The 23193-nt window shown below is 32.0% G+C and overlaps 1 protein-coding gene across 2 annotated transcripts in view; it reads left to right on the top strand.

Annotated features, from left to right (window-relative positions):
- Nucleotides 1-23193, top strand: part of Klhl13 (kelch like family member 13) — a 195504-nt gene that overhangs the window by 157935 nt on the left and 14376 nt on the right. For both annotated transcript variants that reach the window (XM_027932679.2, XM_071606845.1), the window contains 2 exons: nt 16921-17053; nt 17593-17789. In XM_027932679.2, the coding sequence (XP_027788480.1) occupies nt 16921-17053; nt 17593-17789 (330 nt within the window). The remainder of the gene's footprint in view (nt 1-16920; nt 17054-17592; nt 17790-23193) is intronic.

The following is a 23193-nucleotide window of genomic DNA, read 5'->3' as shown; positions in this document are numbered from 1 at the left end:
GAAACATTAGCCAAGTTGTTAGAGATATGGACAACATTTAGTTTTTGTTAATGACACAGGTGTCCCCTTGAGCTGTAGTTAAGATATGTAATTTCACCTGGTTTTTATAAAATAGCTTTCTCATTAGCATTTACCTCTATGTTTAGTAGCGGGATCCCTTTAACTGTTTTTTAGAGCTCTCTTGGTAAAGTTAGTTAGGGCTTGTGTGTGCCACACTGCAACTTTTAGACCAGTTTGAGGAATAAATATCAGGGCTAGATAATCATACCAGTGAAAAATAGTTCCAGAGTTTATCTATGTAGCAAATTAGGCAAATTCATAAGTTTATGAGATCAGGTTCAAATTCACTCAGGAAAAACTTGTGACTCTAAAGTCCTTTGTTATAACAATTACATGGGAGAAATCTTGATGGAAGAATGTATACTTTCTTGATTAAAAAATAATTCCCAGAATTCATTGTGTGTGTGTGTGTTTGTGTACGTAAAGGACATCTTGCTACATATCACTTTCTTTTTTTTATGGATTTATTTTCATGTGGTGCTGATGATTGAACCCAGTGCCTCACACGTGCTAGGCAAGCACTTTAACACTGAGCCACAACCCCAGCCCACATATTACTTTCTTGAAGAATATATTTGGCAACATTGACTCTCTATTACTTAGCATTCTAAGTAAATATGACAATGTCCCTACATTAAATTTTCTAGTTTCTCATTCATAACCTATTCTACTAACATCTTTGCCATAGTTCTAAAGATCATGTTTATTTGTTGTATAACTCCTATCAACAATAGTAGGTGTAGGAGTTCGAATGAAGCCTGCTAGATGCAAACCCACTTAGAGATTTAAGAAGTAATAACTAACATGAAGATAGGGGATAGAAAACCAAAAGAACACAAACTCTAGCAATCTGCAGCTATTTAACAGTACTTCTGACCTTTGTAAACATTCACTGACTTCTATGAGCATCACTGAATTAAATGAGATTATAATACTGGATATCGATAAATGTATTCTAACTATAATTAAATTATATATCTTCTCTGTTTATCAGATAAGGAAAATATATCTTTCTAAAATCACCTTTAAATGAAATTTCCCCATGTGGATTTCATGTACACCCATATTTTAAAACCATTATAATAACAATTATAATAAACCATTATTATAAATATAATATATATTATAATGAGAGAAAGTTTATACTTGCTGTGTTGCTTATACTTGTTGTGTTTAGTGCAATTTCTCTGGGCTTCATTTTTTTATCTCCAAAATGTGGCTATTGCCTAGGACATTTCTACACTCCCTTCTAGTTCTGGTCTGGGAATCTATTGAAATCCTATTTTTCCAATATCCTAATTTCTTTTTTAATGGTGCAAAAGAGTTGTAAAGAATAGTGAGGGGCTGGGGTTGTGGCTTAGCAATAGAGTGCTTGCCTAGCATGTGCAAGGCCCTGGGTTCGATCCTCAGCACCACATAAAAATAAAATAAAGGTATTGTGTCCATCTACAACTTAAAAAAAAAAAAAGAATAGTGAGTTTCATTGTGACATATTCGTACATGCTTATAGCATAATTGGAATAGTTGTTGGTTTTTAAGGTTATAGGAAAGGAGAATAAGGGGCCAAGGAGATAGGAAAAACATAAAAGGAAGAAGTGTTTTGCTATACTAATGTGGTCTTGCTAAATAAAAATTAAAAAATAATAGAAAAATAACAAACAGCCTTAACTTGCCACTATACTTATGCGCTGTGCATGATCATAATCATGTGTTCAAGCTAATTATTTTGGTCCTGATAAATTTAAAAATTTAAACCAAATAATGACAGATACTGTTCTACAGTGAATTTTACAGCAGTTATTCTCAAATTTTAGTGTATCCCAGTATCACAAAGATTTTTTAAAATACCCAGAGCTGAGCCCAGGAATTTGCATTTCTAGCAAGTTCCTAGGTATTAATTAAGTTTCAGGAAAGCTATAGTCTTCTTTCAGTAGCCACAGGGGATTGGTTCTGGGGATCCCTGCAGATACCAAAATACATGAATACTCAGGTTCCTTACTTAAAATGGTGCAGTATTTGCATATGGTCTAGGCGTGTTCTGTTGAATAACTTAAATGATTTCCAAATTACTTATTAAGCCTAATATAATGTAAATGCTATATAACTAGTTGTTATACTGTATTGTTTGAGAAAAAAGTTTGCTCAGTACATATAGAATCATTGTATGCTTAACCACATTTTTTTCATCTGAGGGTGGTTAAACTCATAGATGAGGAACCCACAGAGCACAGGGAGGACAACCTGTACTCTTATTCTACTGTTCTAAAAATATGGACCTATTTCACCAACAGAGATAGCCTCTTCTTCCCACCCCCTACACACACACACACACACACACACACACACTCATATATATTACAAATTATTGTTAAAATGGAGAAACATTGGAAATAGATCAAATATCCATCAGTAGGGGAATGATTATATGCATTATGTTGCACCAAACTATGCAATATTATGTAGTCACAAAAAGAGTGAAATAGGTATATAGGTATTAAATAGAAGAATATAAGACATTAAATGGAAAAAAAGTAATGGGGAAATGTGGTATATTTATCTATACAGTGGAATGTGATTCAGCTATATTTTAAAAGTGTAGCATGATGCATGCTTCATGGATGAATCCTGTAAACACTATGCTAACTAAAGGAGTCTAGTCACAAAAGTCCACAATTTCTGTTTCCATTTGTATGAAATAATCAGAATAGAGAAATCTATAGAAATACAAAATAGACTAGTGTGTGCTTAGGGTTAGGGAAACTGGAAGGATTTGTATATAATAACTGAAGGGTACAGGACTTCTTTTTGAGATTATAAAAATATTCTTTTTGAGATTATAAAAATATTCTAAAGTTTACTGTGGAAATGGTTGCATGTATCTCTAAATACACAAAACCATCGATTTAGTACATTTTAAGTGGGTGAATTGTGTTTTATATGAGTTATATGTCAATAAAACTAATTGAAAAAGTAATAAGGCAATGTATATTAAATAATCCTGACTATTTGTAGAAAAATTAGACAATATGTGTCTAATTTTTAGACACACACATATATACGTGCACACACACACACACACACACGAATGTGAGCTCATAGCAAAAGGTCTCCAAACATTTGGGAGAATAGTGAAAGATATTACTTTTTTGCTATGCACAATTGCACATTGTTTAATTTGTTCACAATGGAAATATTTTTCTATATAATTTTAAAAATAGAATGGTTGACCAAAGTGTAGTTGGATCTTATAGCACTTGGCTCTGTCACAGTTTCTCTCATTGGTCCAGGCTGGTGGTAAAAATGGTGATATTAAAGTGACCTCAAAGTTTATATTACTTGAAAATGATCTTTCTGCAACTGATTTCTTTTGTTATTTTCTGTAGTGTACAGAGCTAGTACTCTATATTTGCAATTAGAAAACCTTGTAGACTTTATTTTAAAGTCTATTAAAATTATGTTCTCACAAACTGAATTTTTTAAGGCCAAAAACTAACAGGGAACCTTTTTGTATTTAATCTTAGGTATGTGGTTTTCAAGGGAATAAACCAGAGAAGTGTTTAATATCTAAATGTTATCACCATTTTAAAATTAGCAATAACACAAACTACAGCTTGAAAAGGCTTTGAAAGTACTGTCAGAGGAACAGATCCATGGGGAGCAAGTGTTCTAAGACGTCTTAGTTGATTACCCACTGCCTAACTGTAGTGAGCTCCACATGGGGGTTCAGCCCAAACTGGAATTCTAATTGTCCCACTTACCAACTGGTTAGATGACTTGGAGAAGTCACATATCCTCTCTGGGCCAGCTTCTTTCTTTACAATCTGGGTGAGAGGTATGGAGATTAAATGTCGTAATTTCTGGAAAGGAAAGTTTGCCTGATAAATATCCAATTATTTTTTGTTCTATTCAAGCTAAACAGAGAATGTGTTAGACAAAATGGAGCTGATCAAAAGTGATGTGTGAACCAAATAAGGTGTCTGTCTGGTTGGCGTGAATGGATCTTGTAGATTAGTCATCTCTATTAAATAGGCTTTAGCAAACTAGAGTGTCAAAGACAGTGCCTGGAAAGACATTTGATAACTAATAGGCCTGGATTCCTAGAACCCTGAACAAATCCCAAGAGAATCTGTGATGTAATTAGCAGTGCAAATTACTTTTACTGAAATAAAGAAGATTAACCAGGGTTAGCTAAAGTACTGATTGGTAAAATCAAGGATGCTCTCATTTCCCACACTCTTTGCTGCTAAATCTATGGTTACTTATCATTGGAAATCTTCCATTCTTTGAAGTCTCCCTATTGTCCCTAGATGACAATATCTATCTTTTACTACTTAACCCTATGGTAATTATTTAAGTCATACCCTTCCTAACACCTTCAGTTTTTAAAATAATACTGTTATTGAGATATGATTCACATATTATAAAATTAACCCACTTAAAGTATATAATACAATGATGTTTAGTATATTCACAGGATTGTGTAACTATCACCACCATCAATTGTAGAACATTATCATCACCTCAAGAAGGAACCTGTATTGCTGGGCACAGTGGCACATACCTGTTTTCCCAGTGACTCCAGAGGCTAAGGCAGGAGGAAGGAGGATCACAGGCTCAAAGCCAGCCTCAGCAACTTAGTGAGGCCCTGTCTCTAAATAAAATGTTTAAAAGGGCTGGGGATGTGGCTCAGTGGTTAAGTGCCCCTGGGTTCAATCCCCAGTACCAAAAAAAAAAAAAAAAAAAAAAAAAAGAAAGAAAGAAAAAAGAAAAAGAAAGACAGAAACTTATATTTGTGTCTATGGATATAACTCAGTGACAGAGTGCTTATCAAGAAAGTGAAAGCCCTGGGTTCAATTCCATTACCAGAGGGTAGAGAAGGAGGAAGAAGAAAAGAAAGAAATCCTTATCTATTATCAGTTACTCCCTATTTGTCCCCAGCCCCTTCCTCAATTGTAGGCGACTATTAATCCACTATCTCTATAGATCTACTTATTCTGAGCATTTCATATAATTGAAAGCATGTGCTATGTGTTCTTTTGTGACTGGTTTCTTTTACTTAGCATAATGTTTTCAAGGTTGGTCCATGTTGTAGCATGCAACATGCTTGCTTCCTTTCTGTGGCCAAGTAATATTCTACTGTATGGATGTACCATAATTTGTTCATCCATTGATGGACATTTGAATTTTCCCATATTTTAACTATGAATAATGCTGCTATGATCATTCATGTAGATAACTTAGGAATAGAATTATTGGTTCCAGGTAATTCTTTGTTTAATCTTTTGAAGAAATGCCAGAGGGTTTTTCAAAATGGTTGTACCATTTTATATTTACACTGGCAGTATAGAAGTTTCCAATTTCTTCACAGGCTTACCAGTACTTATTGGCTTCTCTTTTTTATTGTACTCATACTTCTGGTTTTGATTTGCATTTTCCTGATTTGCTAGTAATGTTGAATATTTTAAAATTTGTGCCTATGGTCATTTGGATGTGATCCTTAGAGAAATGTCTGGTCAGGTCCTTTGCTCATTTTTCATTTGGGTTATTTATAATTTTAGTGTTAGGTAGCAAGAATTCTTAAGGGATTTGTACTTATCTGGTCGGTAGTGTATAAGTATTTTCTTTGAGCACCTTCAGTTTTATGATTCTTCATTGTTCTGCCATAACTTTTTTTCCAATCCCTTTTCCATTCAACCATATAATCTTTCCTTTGGCAATACCTGAGCAGAGTTAAATAGAGGGTCAAGGTAAATACCTGGAATATTTCTTATTTTCACTATCCCCTAAACATATGTTATTTTTTTCATCTATAAGTGTTCTTACACCTATTTCCTCTCCCTCAAATGTCCTTTCTTTATTGTATCTGTATGTTAAACCCCAATTTAATCATAATGACTCAAGTTAAATGGCCTTTGTATAAAATGTTTATTTTTTGGCATTTTAAAATAAATTTTTATCTGATACATAAAAACATAAAAAATTTACATATTTATGGGATACCATGTGATATTTCAGTACATTTATATATTGTATAATGTTTAAGTTAGGTTAGCTATATCTGTATCCTCAAACTTTCATCATTTCTCTATGGTGAAAACATTCAAATTGCTTTCTTCTAGGTTTTTGAAGTATGCAGTACAATTATGGTTATATTCATCCTATTGTGTGATAGCTTAGCAAACATCTTGCTCCTAACTATAATGTAGTATCCATTGATCAACCTCTCCCCATGTGAAATGTTTCTTGATCAAAGCAGAGTTAGTGGCTTCTCCTGTATACACACCATTTAGCACTTTTTGATATCACCTCTCAGTGAGGTCCTCAATATCTGGGTGCTAAATTGTTGTTTCTGTATGTCTTTTACCTAGGGTTGGGGTGCCTGATGATGCTTAATAAATGTTCATTTTTGATGTTATTAGTATCATAATTAAAAAGAGATAATATATTATGTACCTGGCACAGAAGAACCATTCAGTGCCTTTTACTGCTCTTATGGATATTGGTTGTGGAATAAATGAATTCGGGTGGCAGCTTTTAAATTATTTTCATATGTACTTGCCTCAATGAAAATTGAAAACAATGTCATGAGAGAAAGGACAATATTGTTTTTTTCTATTTTATAGATAAGGAAACTGAATCTCACAGAAGTTAGGAGGTTTTCCCAAATATACATAAACAGTAAATGACAAGTACTAGGACTCGACCCAGATATGCTGACTATAAATTTGCATTTATGTATCTTCTAATCTTTCTGTAAACTGCATTACCTTTTAAACATAATGTCTATTGTTTATTAACTAAAAGTATAAACACACGTTAACAAAGGCTAAAAGATAATCTGGCATGAACAATACAGGTTTCATTTTTGATTGAAACAGAATTATGCAGATTATCTTCTTGCCTGTCTGTCCTTCTTCCCCTCCCCTGCCCAAAAGGAAGAAACAAAAATAGGATCAAGCTATTAACTACCAGTTTGAAGCATTACTGTTAGGACAAGGAGGCCATAATGAGGATACTGTGCTTCATCTGGTGGCAATGTATATTAATTGTATAATACTTATATAGGGGAGAAGAAATAATTTCCTGATTATTGGCTATGCTTATTGAAACCTATAAAAGCTTGAAAATGCCTCCCTTCTCTGGCTAGCTAGGTTGCTAATTGGCATTTTCTCATTTTAAAGATTAGTGCCTATAAAACTGCTCTTCCCATGTTTTCTTCCATTTTAGCTATTTATTTTCTCTCTCTAATTTTAGATATAATGTCAAAGTAAGTATAATTTTATAGCTCTAAGTTATTATCTAGCTAATAGAATGTTAAAGAAATAGATTATTCCAAAAACTTATATACACGTAAGTAGTGTATTGCTTTCCACTGGATTAACTTCATGTAATGTTTTTCCTGGGGTAAGTGCTTTGGTTGCTGATCATGTTGTGTTGATGAACTGTTGAGAGCCACAGCCTAAGGGGCCGGAACTGTACCCTATTTCAAAACATCATGATTATAAGAGAAGCAGTTTAAAAACTATACTGTTAACATAAGAAACAGATGTGTAATGACTAGGAGAGTTCCATTTTACAGAAGAAACGTACAAATAATTTATATTATTGAGCTTTATATGAAAATGGTACTTTCCTTCATTTCTTCTCAACTCTTTAAGGGCAGCTAGAATATAGAGAAATGAATCTCTAGGTTTTCTTGGGAGTAGCTCTTGGTTCACGCAAGTTAAGGTACAATAAGTTATTCATATAGTTCCAATTGAATGTATATCTTTAAATCTAAGTTGAAAGACTGTCTATGTTCCTTTTTAGGTCACTTTAGTGTGTTATTATCCTGCTGTCTCAATTGAGCATTTTTTGGTTATTTAGCATGTGTATCAACTAGGACTAGTTCATATTAGCTCAAGAGTCAAAATACTGTAATACATAAATTCAATTTATGATTATTATGTATTAATTCAGTTGTTATTAATTAATTTTGTATCTTACAAACTTAATAAACTATTAGTTCTAGAATGTTTTTGGAGGTTCTATAAGATTTTCAACATAGACAATCATTTCACCTGTAAAGAAAAATGGTTTTATTTCTTCCTTTCCAGTCTTTTTATTTCTTTTCTTTTGTTATTATACTCTGAGAACCTCCAGAAAAATGCTGAATAAAATTGATGAGAATGTATGTTCTTGCTTTATTTTTGATATTATGGGGGAAAGCATTCAGTCTTTGGGTATAATGTTATTTGTGGATTTGAGGAAGTTCCTTTTTAGTTTTAGTTAGCTGGGAGTCCCCACACCCAATCAGAAACAAATGTTGGATTCATGTAATAGGTATTGAGATGATTTAATAATTTTTCTTTTTTAGTCTGTTAATATGGTCAGTTATATTGATTGATGTTTGAATGACAAAGCAATCTTGTAGTAAAGGCATAAACTCTCCTTGGTCATGATGGAATGCCCTTTTAAAATACTGTTCAATTTGATTTGATAAAATCTTGTTGAGAATTTTTATATGTATGCTCCTGATGAATTTTGATCTTGGTTTTCTTTAGTTGTCTTTATCTGGTTTTTTTATTAATGCTAGAAGCTAATGAATCAATTCGGTAGTAGAGTAATTGACTAGTATGGGCCACGCTCTGGGTACAATCCTAAAAAGAAAAATAAAGATGACTCCAACCATATGGAATAAATTGGAATGTATCCCCTTCCCTTAATAATCTGGATGTGGTTATGAAGTATTGCTGTTCTTTTTTCTTTGTTGTTTGATGTGTCATATCAGTGAAACCATCTGAGATTAGAGTTTTCTTTGGGGGAAGATTTTAAATTCAATTTTATACTAGTATGACTATTTGGGCTTTCTGTTTCTTCTAGAGAAAACTTTAGTAGCTGTGTCTTTTAAGGAATTTGTCCATTTCAATTGAGTTGTCAAATTTTTGAGCACACACTTGTTCACATTTTCTGATCATATTTTAATATTTGTAGAATTAGTAGTAATATTAAATCTATCAGTCCTGGCATTTGTAGTTTGTACTTTCTGCCTTCTCCCCTTTGGTCAGTCTGGCTAGAAATTTTTATGTTCATGGATCTTAAAGAAATAGCTTTTGGTTTTATCGTGTTTTCTCTATTTTCCTGTTTTATATTTTATTGATTACTACCGTGATCTATTATGTCCACTCTCCTTTTTAACTTACAATTAATTTACTCTCTTAGTTCAGGTTTCCTAAGGGGGAAATTGTGGTCTTTTATATGAGACTTTTTAAAAATTTTATAATATAGACATTTACTTGTATAAATTTCATCTTAAGTATAGCTTTAGCTGTTTCCCCCTTTCCCACCCCCCCTTTGATACATTGTATTTTCACTTAGCTAATAATGCTTTCTATTTTCCCTTTTAAGTTCTTCATGGGTTATTTAGAATTATATAATTAAATTTCCAAATATTTGGGGACTTTCCAGAGACCTTTCTGTTTTTGATTTCTAATTAAAACTGGTCAGAAAACATACTTTGTATGACTTAAATACCTTAAAAATTTTAAAATTGCTTTATATTTTAAAAAGTCTAGTATTATAGCTCATAATATGATCTGTCTAGGTAAAAGTCACATATGTGCCTGAAAATAATTTGCATTCCCTTATTTGGTGAAGTACCCTATAAATTTGGACTAGATGAAGTTGGTTGATATGGTTAAGGCTTACTCTATAAATTTTGACTAGATGAAGTTAGTTGATATAAGTCTTCTGTATCCTTACTGATTTCTGTCACTTTTTAAATTCAGTTTTTGAGAGAACAGAATTGAAATCTACCACTGCGATTGTGAATCTGTTTATTTATCTTGGTAGTTCTTTCAGGTTTTGCTTCATATATTTTGAAACTATCGTATTACACATAAGCATTTAAGTATTTTATGTTCTCTTGGCAAAATGACAGTTATCATGAAATTACTTTATCCCTGTAAATAATCTTTGCTCTGAAATCTATTTTGTATGTTACTACAGTCATACCATCTGTGTTTTAGTTAGTGCTTACTTGGTATATGTGTTACCATACCTTTACTTTTTATTTTGTAAATTGGAACAGAGCAAAACAAAGTGATTTTTATTTGCATATAATTTTGAGTTTTAGCAAATATACAGTTTAATTTAGTCACTACAATTATGATGCAGAACTATTACATGATCCCAATGTATTATTTGTTATTACCCTTTGATTGTTACCTCCCTTAAACCTTGGAAATTACCTGTTTTATGTCATTATATTTTTGTTGTTTTGAAAATATTTTCTAAATCATCATACAGTCTGTTAACATCTGAGAATAGCTTCTTTTACATAGTCTCGGCCTTGAGATCCATTCACTTTGTCATGTGTATTAGTAGACTGTTTCCTTTTATGATTGAGCAGTGTTTTGTGTTATAGAACTTCGTGGGGTTTCTTTTTGATATTCTTCCACTTCAACTACCACCCATCTCCCTGGTACTTTCCGGTTACCTACACTCTTTTTGATCTTTCTACTTGAAACTTGAGTTTATTTTCCCTGTTATGCCATGTACTTAGCACAACTACATCCATGTCCTAGGTCTAAGGACACAGAGAAAGTAGAAACATTAGGTTTTCACCACAAAGAGGCCATCACAGCTCCTATGACCAGAGAAGGTTTTTCTCATTCAGAGTTTTAGGCATCTGCTACCTTCACTTTCACCACTATCAATTTTCCCACCACCACTGCTTTGGAATTGCCTGGGAATTGGGAATATGTTACCAGGTGTCCCTTTCAGGTTGCAAGATGCCCTAAGTCCAGGCCTGGTATCCTGGAGGGGTGGGGGTGGGGAGTAGGGATGGGGTAGGGACTCACCATTAGTACAATATACCTTTGCATTTTGATTTTCTTTCCCAATTCACCTATTAACATTTTTTCATTTACTTTTTTAAAAAATATTTTTTAGTTATACATGGACACAATATCTTTATTTATTTTTGTGTGGTGCTGAGGATCAAATCCAGTGCCTCACATGTGTGAGGCAAGCACTCTGCCACCGAGCCACAACCCAACCCCTTTTTTCATTTAATCTTAAGACTTGAGAGGTGATGCCAGAGCAGCATTTATTTTAGAGCCAACTTTTCCCTAGTACTAAGGCGAAATTCTTTTGTGAACTCTAAGGCCCCAGCATTATGAGCTTTCCATTCCTATGGTTTAAATAGGAACTCTTCGCACCCCTTTGTGAGTCTTAGAGATTGTTCCATATGCTCTTTTGGGTGGTTCTTTCCCCCAAAATTCTCTTATTATTTACCTGCATCCTTGAGAGGGGCTATTTTCAGCTGTGTGACGCCCTCTCTCTGTGCAGAATTCTCTTATGTTTTGCCCCACAGATTTAGCTGCGTTGATCTCCTCAGACTCTCAATCTTGGGAGAAAGCTGGGTTTTACTTGAGTTCCTACTCCCTGTATCTCTATCTGGAATCTCTAGGTAGTAAATTGTAACAATTATAGGGCTCACCTTATTTGTTTCTCTTTTTTCATGGATACCTCTCCTTTGATCATTTTAAACTACTTTTTTTCATACATTTTTTTTTCTGGTTTTAAGGTGTTTCAGAGGTAACTAAAACCAATCTCGGTCTCTCCATCTTCACTGGACACAGAAATTTATAGGCTATAATTAAGTGCTAAATTATGAAACCCAGACTGAAGGCACCTAATTATTTTAAAGGAGATTTGTTTGGAGATCACTTTACAAAGGAGGTCAAATTTGATCTAGCATTTGAAGGAAGGAAGACATTCCATGTGAAAAATAATGGCATAAATGAAAGTTCTGGAAAAGGAGTAAGCCTGCATTTTTACCAGTGAGACAATATGGAGACCTGGATATGATGAGTTATAGTACATAGGAAAATAATAAAAATAACGTTTGATAATAAAGTTGGGCCAAATGAGAGAAGTCATTGAAAACCAGGAGTTGTGATATAATACAGTGAGAGAGAACCATTAGAAATATTCTAAACTCTGAGCAGTGTTATATAATGAGAGCAGAGTTTAATACTTATATCAACTTTTATGTTCAACCTGTGTATTCCTTTTAACATAAGTACATCTGTTCTCCTTCTTTCCTATGAATAAAATGAAGAGTGACTTCATAAAAAACATGGCTGGTATTGTTTTGATCAAATACATTACATTTATTTTAGCACTGAAGTAAAATTATTTCATAACCTTCTTTTCTTTAGTTTTTATTCTTTATTCATAAAACACACTTTTCATCAGTAATTTTTATTGCTTTTTTCAGTATATATTTCCTGTTTTCTCTACTTCGTTTTTGAAATTACAGTCATCAAAACTAGTAAGTTCTTTTTAATGCAGAAGTTAGTGGAAAGATTTGCTTGTTAGATTGTTTTTAAAATATATTTTTAGTTGTAGGTGAACACGATACCTTTATTTTATTTATTTATTTTTACATGCTGCTGAGGATTGAACCCAGTGCCTCACATGTGCTAGGCAAGTGCTTTTCCACTGAACTACAATTTCAGCCCCTATTAGATTGTTTTTTCCACACCTTACAGTATCACTGTAGCTTTTCCATAATGGAATTATATTTCATGTAAAAGCTATTTACATCCAATCAACTTTTTAAGGAAACTATTTGCATCTTGTCTGTTTTCAGTATTATAATTCTAAAATGCCAACTCATTATCTTCTGTTTAAATGTGGTTGTTATAAAGTTTATCCAACTCATTTAATATATTTTAGTCTTTCAGGGTAGTAGATATATATCTCCCTCTATTTAATAGTATTAAAAGTTTTGATACATTGGGTGAATTTAAGTCAGAGGAGGAAAAACACATTTTAATACCATTTTTTCCTCTCAAAAGGATATGAAGGATAAAAAGAAGATATGGGGAGATTGGTAGAATATAGAAAGGGAAATATTAAAGACATTAAGGACAGACAAATCCCTCTTAAAATCAAGGTCCAGAAGAAGTAGAAAAATACAAAACTAAGAAAACTGTTGAATTTAAATCAACATAAGTAGTTTTTAAGGACAGTCTAGAAAGCTAATTGGAAATTGAGCAATTTACATAAAACAGAGTTGTTTAGGTACATAGTTGACTAGCATATGGAGATAGATAACATAATTTATAGAAATCTTTTGAGAAGAGTGAGTACAAATTTGATGGAAGAAAATGATTTTGCAATGAAAGGATTTATTTTGAGTATGCAAGCTATCTTCGTGACTCTTCCTAGAGTTAAATGGAGGAAAAAATAATAAGAGTGAGAGTAAAAAATAAATATACCGAAAAACAGGTGGACAGTGTGAAAAAGAATGACCTCCTCTTTTAATGTGTGTACTCCACTAGAAGCTTACAGTTTAAAAGTTAGAGAAATGACTATCTTCTGCTATCCAACAGTGTGTATTATGGAAGGAACTTCTCTTTAAGCAGATCTGGGATATTCAGAAAATGGCATACAAACAAGATACCAAGAGTGTGTTAGAAAATAATCTGAATTGACAGATCTCATTTTGATAACGATAGTAATAATCTGAAATAAAATTGGCAAATACAAAATTGGATGGTGAAATTATTCATTTATGCATAAAAAATAAAGGTTGTGAAATGTATAGAAAGCAAACTACTTTACATGCAGTGAAAATAAGTGCAAAACCTCACAAAAGCATACAATTTGCCAAAGGTAGATAAATTAAGCTTAGAATAGGAAACACTTAAAATGTGATGAAAATTTTTGAGGCATGTCAGTTTCTTTTCTTCTGGGACAGCAGATTATACTGAGAAAGGGTAGAACATTTTTTTATAATAGTGTAAAAGGATACAAATGACCAAATTTGTGAAGAGGGTAAAGGCTTTTGATGTCATATCTGATCTGAGTTATCCAGATTTTGAGGATTGTGTCTCCATGTACAATTTTAATGTAATGTGGACAAAATAAGAAATGATACAGTTAATGATACAAGAAGAATTAGCCATACCTTTTTTTCAAAGAAAAGAGAAGAAATAATAAATAGTAGGAATGGAGCCTTTCATGTTACTCAATTCTAAATGTTATATATTTGTAGGAATATTTAAAAGGCAGTAGAGCTAGCAAATGAGCCAAGAAGATTTTTTGGTTTTGTTTTAATGGTAGGAAACAACCAACTGGATATAATCATTGCTTTTGAATAAATGGGGCTTGAATTTTCTCAAAGATTACATTTGCTTTAGAGGAGATTAAAAAAATTATTTGATGAATGAAAATAAGGGAAGAAGACACACAGTACTTAGTCTCATCTTACTGATATCTTGACATCTCCTTTTTGCTAGTACCCAGGGTATATTTCTCCCAACAAAAATCAAATCTTTTAACTTAACATGAGCTATCAAAATGTTAAAAATACATATGTTTTCTAGCAAACAACTCCATTTCTGAGAATATCTCCAACAAATATACTTTCAGAAGTGTGTGTGTGTTTGTGTGTGTGTACTGCAGCATTGCTTACAATTTCAAAAGTTAAGACACAGTCCAAGTGTTCAATCAGAGTAATTTATGAGTAATTTATGGTGTGTCCCCATTATAGAATACTTTGCAGCCTCTAAGAAGAAGATTCCAGAGAGGTAGCAGTTTGCCCGTATTATCTGCTCAAGTGAATTTTAAAATCCACAGCCATGTATATGGTCTCCCACTTGAGCTTTGCTTTTAATTTTAAACATATATTTTTTTTTTGTATTTTGACTTTTAAAAGCATATATTTAAAAATGTTAACCTGAAATTTATTTGAGGGAATTAAAAAAAATCTGCATTCTTTGGAGTCCACCTTTTCTTAGTAAACTCTGGCTAGGTTTCTTTTCTCTCACACTTTTCCTTTACCATCTACACAAATAAGCACCTTGAGCATAGTTCATTTTATTATTGAGAGAGGTATCACAAATAAATTTCTACTTCCTAGTTAACTTGTCGACAAAGTGCAAGTTCTACCCAGTACCAAGTGATGGCTTCTGGATAAAAGTTGGTTTGTTTGTTGAATTCAAAGATGCTAGTCCCTAAACTCTTCCAGCTGAGGGACTTCTTAGTTGCTTAACTGTCATCCCCCACTGCAGTGTACTCATTCAGTACTTCCTGATGCTCATGCATTTGGAAGGTGATTCTTGTAAACTCATTACACTTTAGATTTCATATATGAATCTTAAAAGAGTTACTTTTTACCTTCAGCATGAGAATATTCCCCCAAAATTGATGTTTCTTTTCCAAGATGAGTTATTGTTCTCTTCCTTCTCCTTTTCTGAATAACAGGGTAATAGAGAAAGCAGGGGTTGTGGAGTATATGTTTGTGTTTACAAAGTAAAAGGCACATTTTTGAAAGATATTATATTTGTTAACAAAAGCATAGGTCATTCATTCTTGGAGCAAGACAAATATGATACATAATCCTGTTCTAAAGTGTGTGTGTGTGTGTGTGTGTGTGTGTGTGTGTGTGTGTATATATATATATATATATATATATATATATATATATTAGGACTATTTCTCTCTTCCTAGAGGAAAGGTAACTGGATCAGATAACTTCTTTGAAGTTCCAGTTCTTTAGATTCAAGTGTTTACTTTAAAATGTAATTTTTAAATTATAATGAGAAGTTTAGACTAAGAATTATATTATACATATGTGTAGAATCAATATTTTTAAAAATGTGTTCTTAGTATGTTATGTCTTTTGCTTCTTAAATCTGTGACTCATAACTTTATTTAAAGAAATTTTTATTTGTGGTCATTAAAATATGAAGTTGATTCATTAATCCTTTATGTTGGTTCTTGTTGTTGTATTATATTATTGTATCTCTATCTTCCAAATTTTTTAATAATGAAATATTTCTATATTTGAATCTACATACTCAATCTTGCCAAAATATTCATACTTTTGGCCTCATTTTAAATTGTATGTTGCCTCTTTCTGATGCATTTTGCAAGCCTGCTATAATCTCTTTGACCTTATTATTTTTAATTGAAAAAATTGTATATATTCACTGTGTACCACATGACGTTGTAAAATATGTATACATTGTAGAATCATACTTTTATAATCTTAAAAGTGTTTCATTCTCCCCAAAGGGACAAAGGAACAATTGCCTATTTGCTATTGGTTGGAATCATAAGTGGTATAGGTGAAAGATTCTTCTTATTATCAGAACCCTGTCTCTCTTCCAAACTATGGGTGCTATCATGTTAATTCTCTGCTAAACCTTTAAGCATTTGGGGACAATTAAGAATTATGTTGGGGCTTCCTGGCCTCCTTTTACCAAAGATAACTAAATTTCAAATTGAAAGATAATTGGTCAAGCAGCGGCAATGTACCAAGTATTGGAATTTTTATAGCAAAGTCCTTAGTTCTCAAAGAGAGAGAACTATCTGATTTGTAGAAAGTACTCCTATCTTGCATTTAATGCAGATAGTCTCTCCTTTTTCTCTCAAAAAACAAACCCCAAAATCTTTCATTAAAGTCCTATAATAGGGCTATTAATATATTATTATGGAAAGGAGTGTTGTCTAGTCTAATACTCTTACTCTTTGGACAGGAAAACAGAAGACTACATGATTTATTTTTCCAAAACAAGGTAGAATCTCATGTTTGTGTAAATAATTGAATTTATGTACTTTCCCTATTTGTTCTTAATCTAAATAGCCCTAAAACTTTATCTTTTTCATACAGTGAAATAATATATACATTTCTACATATCAAGAAAGCTGTTTGATTTTTTTTTTCTTCTCTGGAGTAATTATTCTTTTGGCTCTATTTTTGAAATATGTTGTTCCACATGAATATATAAATAGAATTTTAGCCTGGAGCTTTCTAACCCTAACCATTCATTAGTGGCTCAAGTTATATTCTCGTTACAGGGATTTGACCAGCTTCGACTTGAAGGATTGCTTTGTGATGTGACCCTGATGCCAGGTGATACAGATGATGCTTTCCCTGTGCATAGAGTCATGATGGCATCTGCTAGTGACTACTTCAAGGCTATGTTCACAGGTAGCTTGCCTTTTTAAACTCTGCATCCACATTAAAACAATATGGAAAATTTGTGTTTAAGTCTTTTTATTTCTAATTTGAAATTCAGTTATTTATTCAGTTATTACTTTCATAGGGAATAATCACCAGTATGTGTGATCGTGAGTGGTGCTATACAGCTGTGCATGAAAGCATGTATGGTTTGGGTGATGCACTTTTTCATACATCCATCTTTGTTTCACAGCTTTTCCTTTTTGTATCTGAATGGGTCATTAGAGGCTCTATGTCTGACTAATATAATCTTTGATCCATCAAAAGATAGGAGGTGATAGGAGAACATTTTAGAAGTACTTGCATCATATATTACCTCCATTAGTATAGAGATGAGCTTCTTTAAGCACTCTCTTTTAATTGTAAAATGTGCAAAAGCCCGATTCTGGTATGAATGCTTATACAGAAAAGACTTTTCCTTGATTGTATTGCATCTAATTAGCAGCAGAAGTGAGTTTGACCTTAATTATCCACCTTCATTTAATTGAATGTCTTTTTTTATATTTAAGGTGGAATGAAAGAACAAGATTTAATGTGCATTAAGCTTCATGGTGTGAGCAAAGTTGGTCTAAGGAAAATTATTGATTTCATTTATACTGCAAAGCTTTCTCTTAATATGGACAACCTTCAAGACACACTGGAAGCTGCCAGCTTTCTACAAATTCTGCCAGTTTTGGACTTCTGTAAAGTATTTCTCATATCTGGGGTAAGATATTTTCAGACTTTTTTGGTAGATTCCAATTGTAGCCTGTTTAGAGTGTAGATATGTGCAATTTGCCAATAGAATGGTGTCACATAGTATGTGGTCTAGAAACAAGATTAGATTAAAACAACTACATTTTTACTAAATACTGTCATTTAACAAAAACTTTCAGTGTAATCAAATAACATGGAATACTAAGTGTTCAATAAAGATATACCTTAGCCTGTTTGATAATGTTACATACCTTAATTTGGTTCTATTCATCTTAATGATTTTGCACAATAGTCTTTAATGGAATCCTATGGAAATGTAATCTGAGCTGCTAGAAGTTTGTTAAAATATTTTTCCCTTCTTTTAGTATAGGAGTTAAGATCTAGAACTAAATTTATGTGCAGACTGTAAAGATACAAGTCTTGGTCTCTTAGGAACATATTAACTACTGAATTGTGTTTAGCCTTTTTAATGACCAATCAGTGGAGTACTTAGCAGTCACCCAGTTTCTCAAGATAGTGTTTTATTTTAGTTGAGATCCTTAAATTTGATTTTGTGAAACTAAATGCCTGGGCTATGCAGAAATATTGCCAAGATTCCAGAACACCTAGAGCTAGCTTTTATGATTAAGAATTATAGCAGTAGTCATTTTTTATATATTTTCTGAATTATTTATTTATGGATAGCATGCTTTTTATAATTGGTTTTAACTAATATAAATTTTAATATTGGTAAATGATTGCCATTTGGCTTTTAAAAACAACATTTTTGAACATGCAATCTTCTTTAAAACACTAAGTTTCAAGAGAGCATGTGCTTAATTATTTTATTAATCATACAGGCCTTCTCCATCAATTGATGAAGGGACATAGTGGTATATACAGACACAATGTAATATTATTCAGCCTTTTAAAAAGAATGAAATTCTATCATGGATAAGCCTGGAGGACATTGTTTTAGATGAGATAAGCTAAGCACAGAAAGACTAGTAACATCTGTTTTCACTCATGTGGAAGCTAGAAAAGTTTACCTCATATAAGAGTAGAATAGGCAGAATGAGATCCTAACTAGAATAAGATATATTCCATGCTTATATAATTATATCAAAATGGATTCTTCTGTCATGTATAATTAAAAATATACAATAAAAAAGAGTAGAATAGAGTTTGCTAGAGGTCCAGAAGGATAGGGGTGTGGGAGGTGTGATATAGGGAGAGGTTGGTTAATGGGTACAAAAATAAGGTCAGATAGGAAGAATAAGTTTAGTGGTCTATTATACAATAGGGTGACTATAATTAGCCATGTATTTTAGATTTCAAATCTGCTATGAGAAAATTGTGAATACTCTCACCACAAAGAATTGATAAATGCTTGAGATGATGTATTGTAACTAAATTACCCTGATTTGATCTTTATATAATGTGTGTATATATATATATATATATATATATATAGAGAGAGAGAGAGAGAGAGAGAGAGAGAGAGAGAGAGAGAGAGAGAGCGCTCACATTTTACCCCATACATTTGTACAACTATTATGTAATGTATCAATTAAAAATAAAAGTATTTAAATGTTGGAAAAATTTAAAAATAAGGTACTTATAAAGTCAAACCAATAGCTAATTTAACTACATTCTTGAAAATATGTTTTTTTGTATATTTGTTCCCATTTTACAGTACTCAGAATGCTGTCTCATAATTACCTATAAAATTTTAAACTGATTGCTATTTTAAGGGTTTTATGGCAGCATATAATATTGTAGATGTGTATCATCTTGACTTCCAAGTGGAGTTTGTTAGTCTCCTATGCTATTGCTTACAACCATTACTGGGTTTGTGTGCAAAATTTCATTTTAACTTGCTTATTTTACTTCTTTTGGATAAAAATCAAGGAGTAGGATAGCTGAGTCATATCGTGGTTCCATTCAAATTCTTTTGAGGAATCTATATATGCTTTCCAAAGTGGTTATATTAATTTTCAGTTGACAAATGAGATAAAGAAAATGTTATATCACACATACACAAACACACACACACACATAATGGAATTTATTCAGTCATAAAGAAGAATGAAATTATGGCATTTGCTGGTAACTGCATAGAACTGGAGAATATCATGCTAAGTGAAATAAACCAGATTCAGAAAATAAAAGGTAAAATTTTAATCTCATGTAGAAGCTAGATAGAGGGGAAAAGGGAATTATAAAAGGGATCTCATGAAAATAGAAGGGAGACCAATAGATAGAGGAAGAGGATCAAGAAGGAGGGAGAAGGGAGGCATAAGGAAGAACTAGGGAATGAAATTTACAACATTATGCTATGTTCATATATATTCGAATATACTATAATGAGTCCCATATGCATATATATAATTAAAATGCACTAAAAATAATAATAAAAGGGTGATCAACAGAGTAGAGCAAGCAGATCAGGGGCAGGGAGGAAGGGAGGGAAAAGGAAGGTAATAGGGTATGAGCTTGAACAAATTATATTTAAGTATGAATATAGCATAATTAATCATACTACCCTGTATAACTAAACATACCAATAAAATGTTATAAAAATTAAAACAAGCACCATAATGAGTTAATTTACAGCCAGAAGAATTTATTTTACTTCTATCAAAGTCAATTCCCTTAAAAGCAATAAGTAGCTTGCCTCTTGTTTTGTGTCACCTAATATCTATAACAACTTCAAGTTACATTCAACTTTTATTGAATATTTTTTAAAATGTCTAAATTGCAATACTTAATTTGGAAGTAATATCTAAAAGTTCATGCTTTTATACTAATTAATGTTGTTTTACACTGGTCTTAGGAATACTTGGTTATCCTGAGCCAAACTAGGGGCAGTGCCATGATTTTTTGGAAATAATCATTAACAAGAGTACAGAAGCTTAATACTTAACAACTTTAGATATTGGTTGTGATCATTCCCCTTACCTGAAAGAAGAAGACAGAACTGGATAATATGCTATAGATATTATGTATATATGAAATATATGTCTCATTTATATATGTATATATTACATATAACATTACAAAAACAAACTTTCAGTAGTGCAATTAAATTAGCCATTGGCTGGATTTATAAGTGCTCTCTGTGTGTATATGTATATAATTTGCACAATTAATGTATTATTGTCAAAATAATAGAAAAGAATTTTGGTATAGAAAACTTTTCAAAGCAGTTTTATTTAAAGATGAGAACACAGTAATTCTGTAAGATTGACAAATTTCTAATAATTAGAGGTTCCTTAACCTATTTCATTTGTGTGAACACTTAATATTTATTATTTTAGGGATAATATTCTTGATTCCTAGTATCCTCTGCAGACATCCTAAAACCCATTTCTAATGGAGAAGAGGCTTCTGCCTAGCAAAGCTTGCTTGTGGTGTAGTTTATCCCTGCCTCCTTTAGTTTTAGGACTTTCTTGCCTGTGAACATTTTAGGAGACACCTCTTTACTTAGCATCATTATAAATTATCTATCCTTCATCATATTTGCCAAAGATATGACCGTATGCTTTTATAGTGGGAATCTTCTCTCTTAGAATCTATGATAATTTTTTAGAAACTTTAGTAAGATTATTAGTTTTAGGAACATGTGAAATTCAGCTTTTCCTTTAAGTATATATATATATATATTTTTCATATATTTATATATTTTCATATATTGTGTTTCTTAGTTAGGCATATGTTCAACTTTGCTCTATTTATTTCCCATTTCTTTCTTAGCAATCAAGTTTCCATAGGAAAAACAGTAGCCTTGGGTGTGTATTCTACTTAGGAGAACTGAATGTTTCAAGAGACTGTAAATATTATACAAGGAAGTTTTTTTTTTTAAGTTCTCCCATGAGCTAAGTTATTATGGATAATTTAAAAATATAATGGTCTTATATTTTTAAAATTGTATTCTGAAATCAAATGTTTTGGAGGAAAAATACTTTATGTTTTTAATGATGTAGTGAGTTTATAGCTCATATAACCAAAACACTACTTGGATTTGAACTTTTAGAAGGAAAAATTTCTTTTTAATACATTTCTATTCTATATCATTCTTTATCATTTGTGTGAATGAAGAAGAGCAGGGTACATAAAATGTAAATTGACAATGCAGAAAGCATTTTATATGATGGTTTTAAATATTATTATAAAGTTACTCTTAGCTTCAGGATAGAAATATCAGTTATCTGGGGTTGGGGTTATAACTCAGTGGTAGAGCGCTTGCCTGGTACATGTGAGGCATGGGGTTTGATCCTCAGCACCACATAAAAAAAAACAAACAAAGGTGTTATGTCCATCTACAATGAAAAATATTAATAAAGTAAAAAAAGAAATGCCACTTATTGATAACAAAGCATCAGACTCATTAGAGGAACCAATCCCCTATCTAACTTTGCCATCTATTGCAGTAATAATGTTTCTTTTAGGGTGGTAATTAGTATTATAGTTTATAGAATCTGGCATTTTGTTCTTGCTGTGTTATTTTATTGATAGTTTTTGGAAAAGAGGACTAGGAATTGAATAGAAAAGGATGACAACTAAGGGTATAAAGCAGAGTATGTAAAAATTTCTGCAAAACTAAAAATACTTTTATATACAATGGAAAAAAGTGAAAATGACTTTCTTTAGTCATATAACTTTAAAAATTATATTTGTTTTTATCCTTATGACATTGTATAACTACAACATGCTAAATATTTTCCAGTCATTCCCTGATTTACAAAAAGGCTGGAGTTAAGGTTTTTACTTGTCATTTGTGTGGAATTTGGAAATTTTAGCATCTTCTATTTTCACTCTTACTATTTTGGAGGATAGCAGGCTAGCTCACAAAATAAACTCAATTTAATATTTTAACATTAGTTTGCTGATACAGGATGTTTGTAATTGAACTAGATATATTACAATTTGAATATACAGAATAAACAAAATGGAATAAAGTTGACAAAGAAACCATTTTCCTTTTATATAAACACATTTAATCAGACAATACAGATTCCTTAGTGCTTTAGACTTGGTGATGCTCTTTATTTAAAATATTTTTAAGATGGGCATAGTGGCTCATGCCTGAAATTCCAGCAATTTAGGAGGCTAAGGCAGAAGAATGGTACTTTCCAGGCCAGCCTTGGCAACTTGGTGAGATTCTTTCTCGAAATAAAAAAGACTGGGGATGTAACTGGGGATGATTGAGTAATTTTGTCTTTTTTTTTTTTTTGCTGTGCTAGCCTTTTAAATGCCAATATAATTATTTGGATTAACTTCTCTTATAACTTTGTTTTCAAATGTACCTTTGGAATTTTGGCCAGGTTTTCAGATGAAATTAGATGAATTCAGACGAAATTAGTATTCTTTCTACTTAGAAATTTTGAAAATAATATTTAAGCTTCATATTTTATGTTTTCAATGTGTAATGT

This window comes from Marmota flaviventris, chromosome X (assembly GCF_047511675.1).
Source record: "Marmota flaviventris isolate mMarFla1 chromosome X, mMarFla1.hap1, whole genome shotgun sequence".
Taxonomy (NCBI): Eukaryota; Metazoa; Chordata; class Mammalia; order Rodentia; family Sciuridae; genus Marmota; species Marmota flaviventris.
This window is presented reverse-complemented; position numbering and strand designations above follow the sequence as displayed.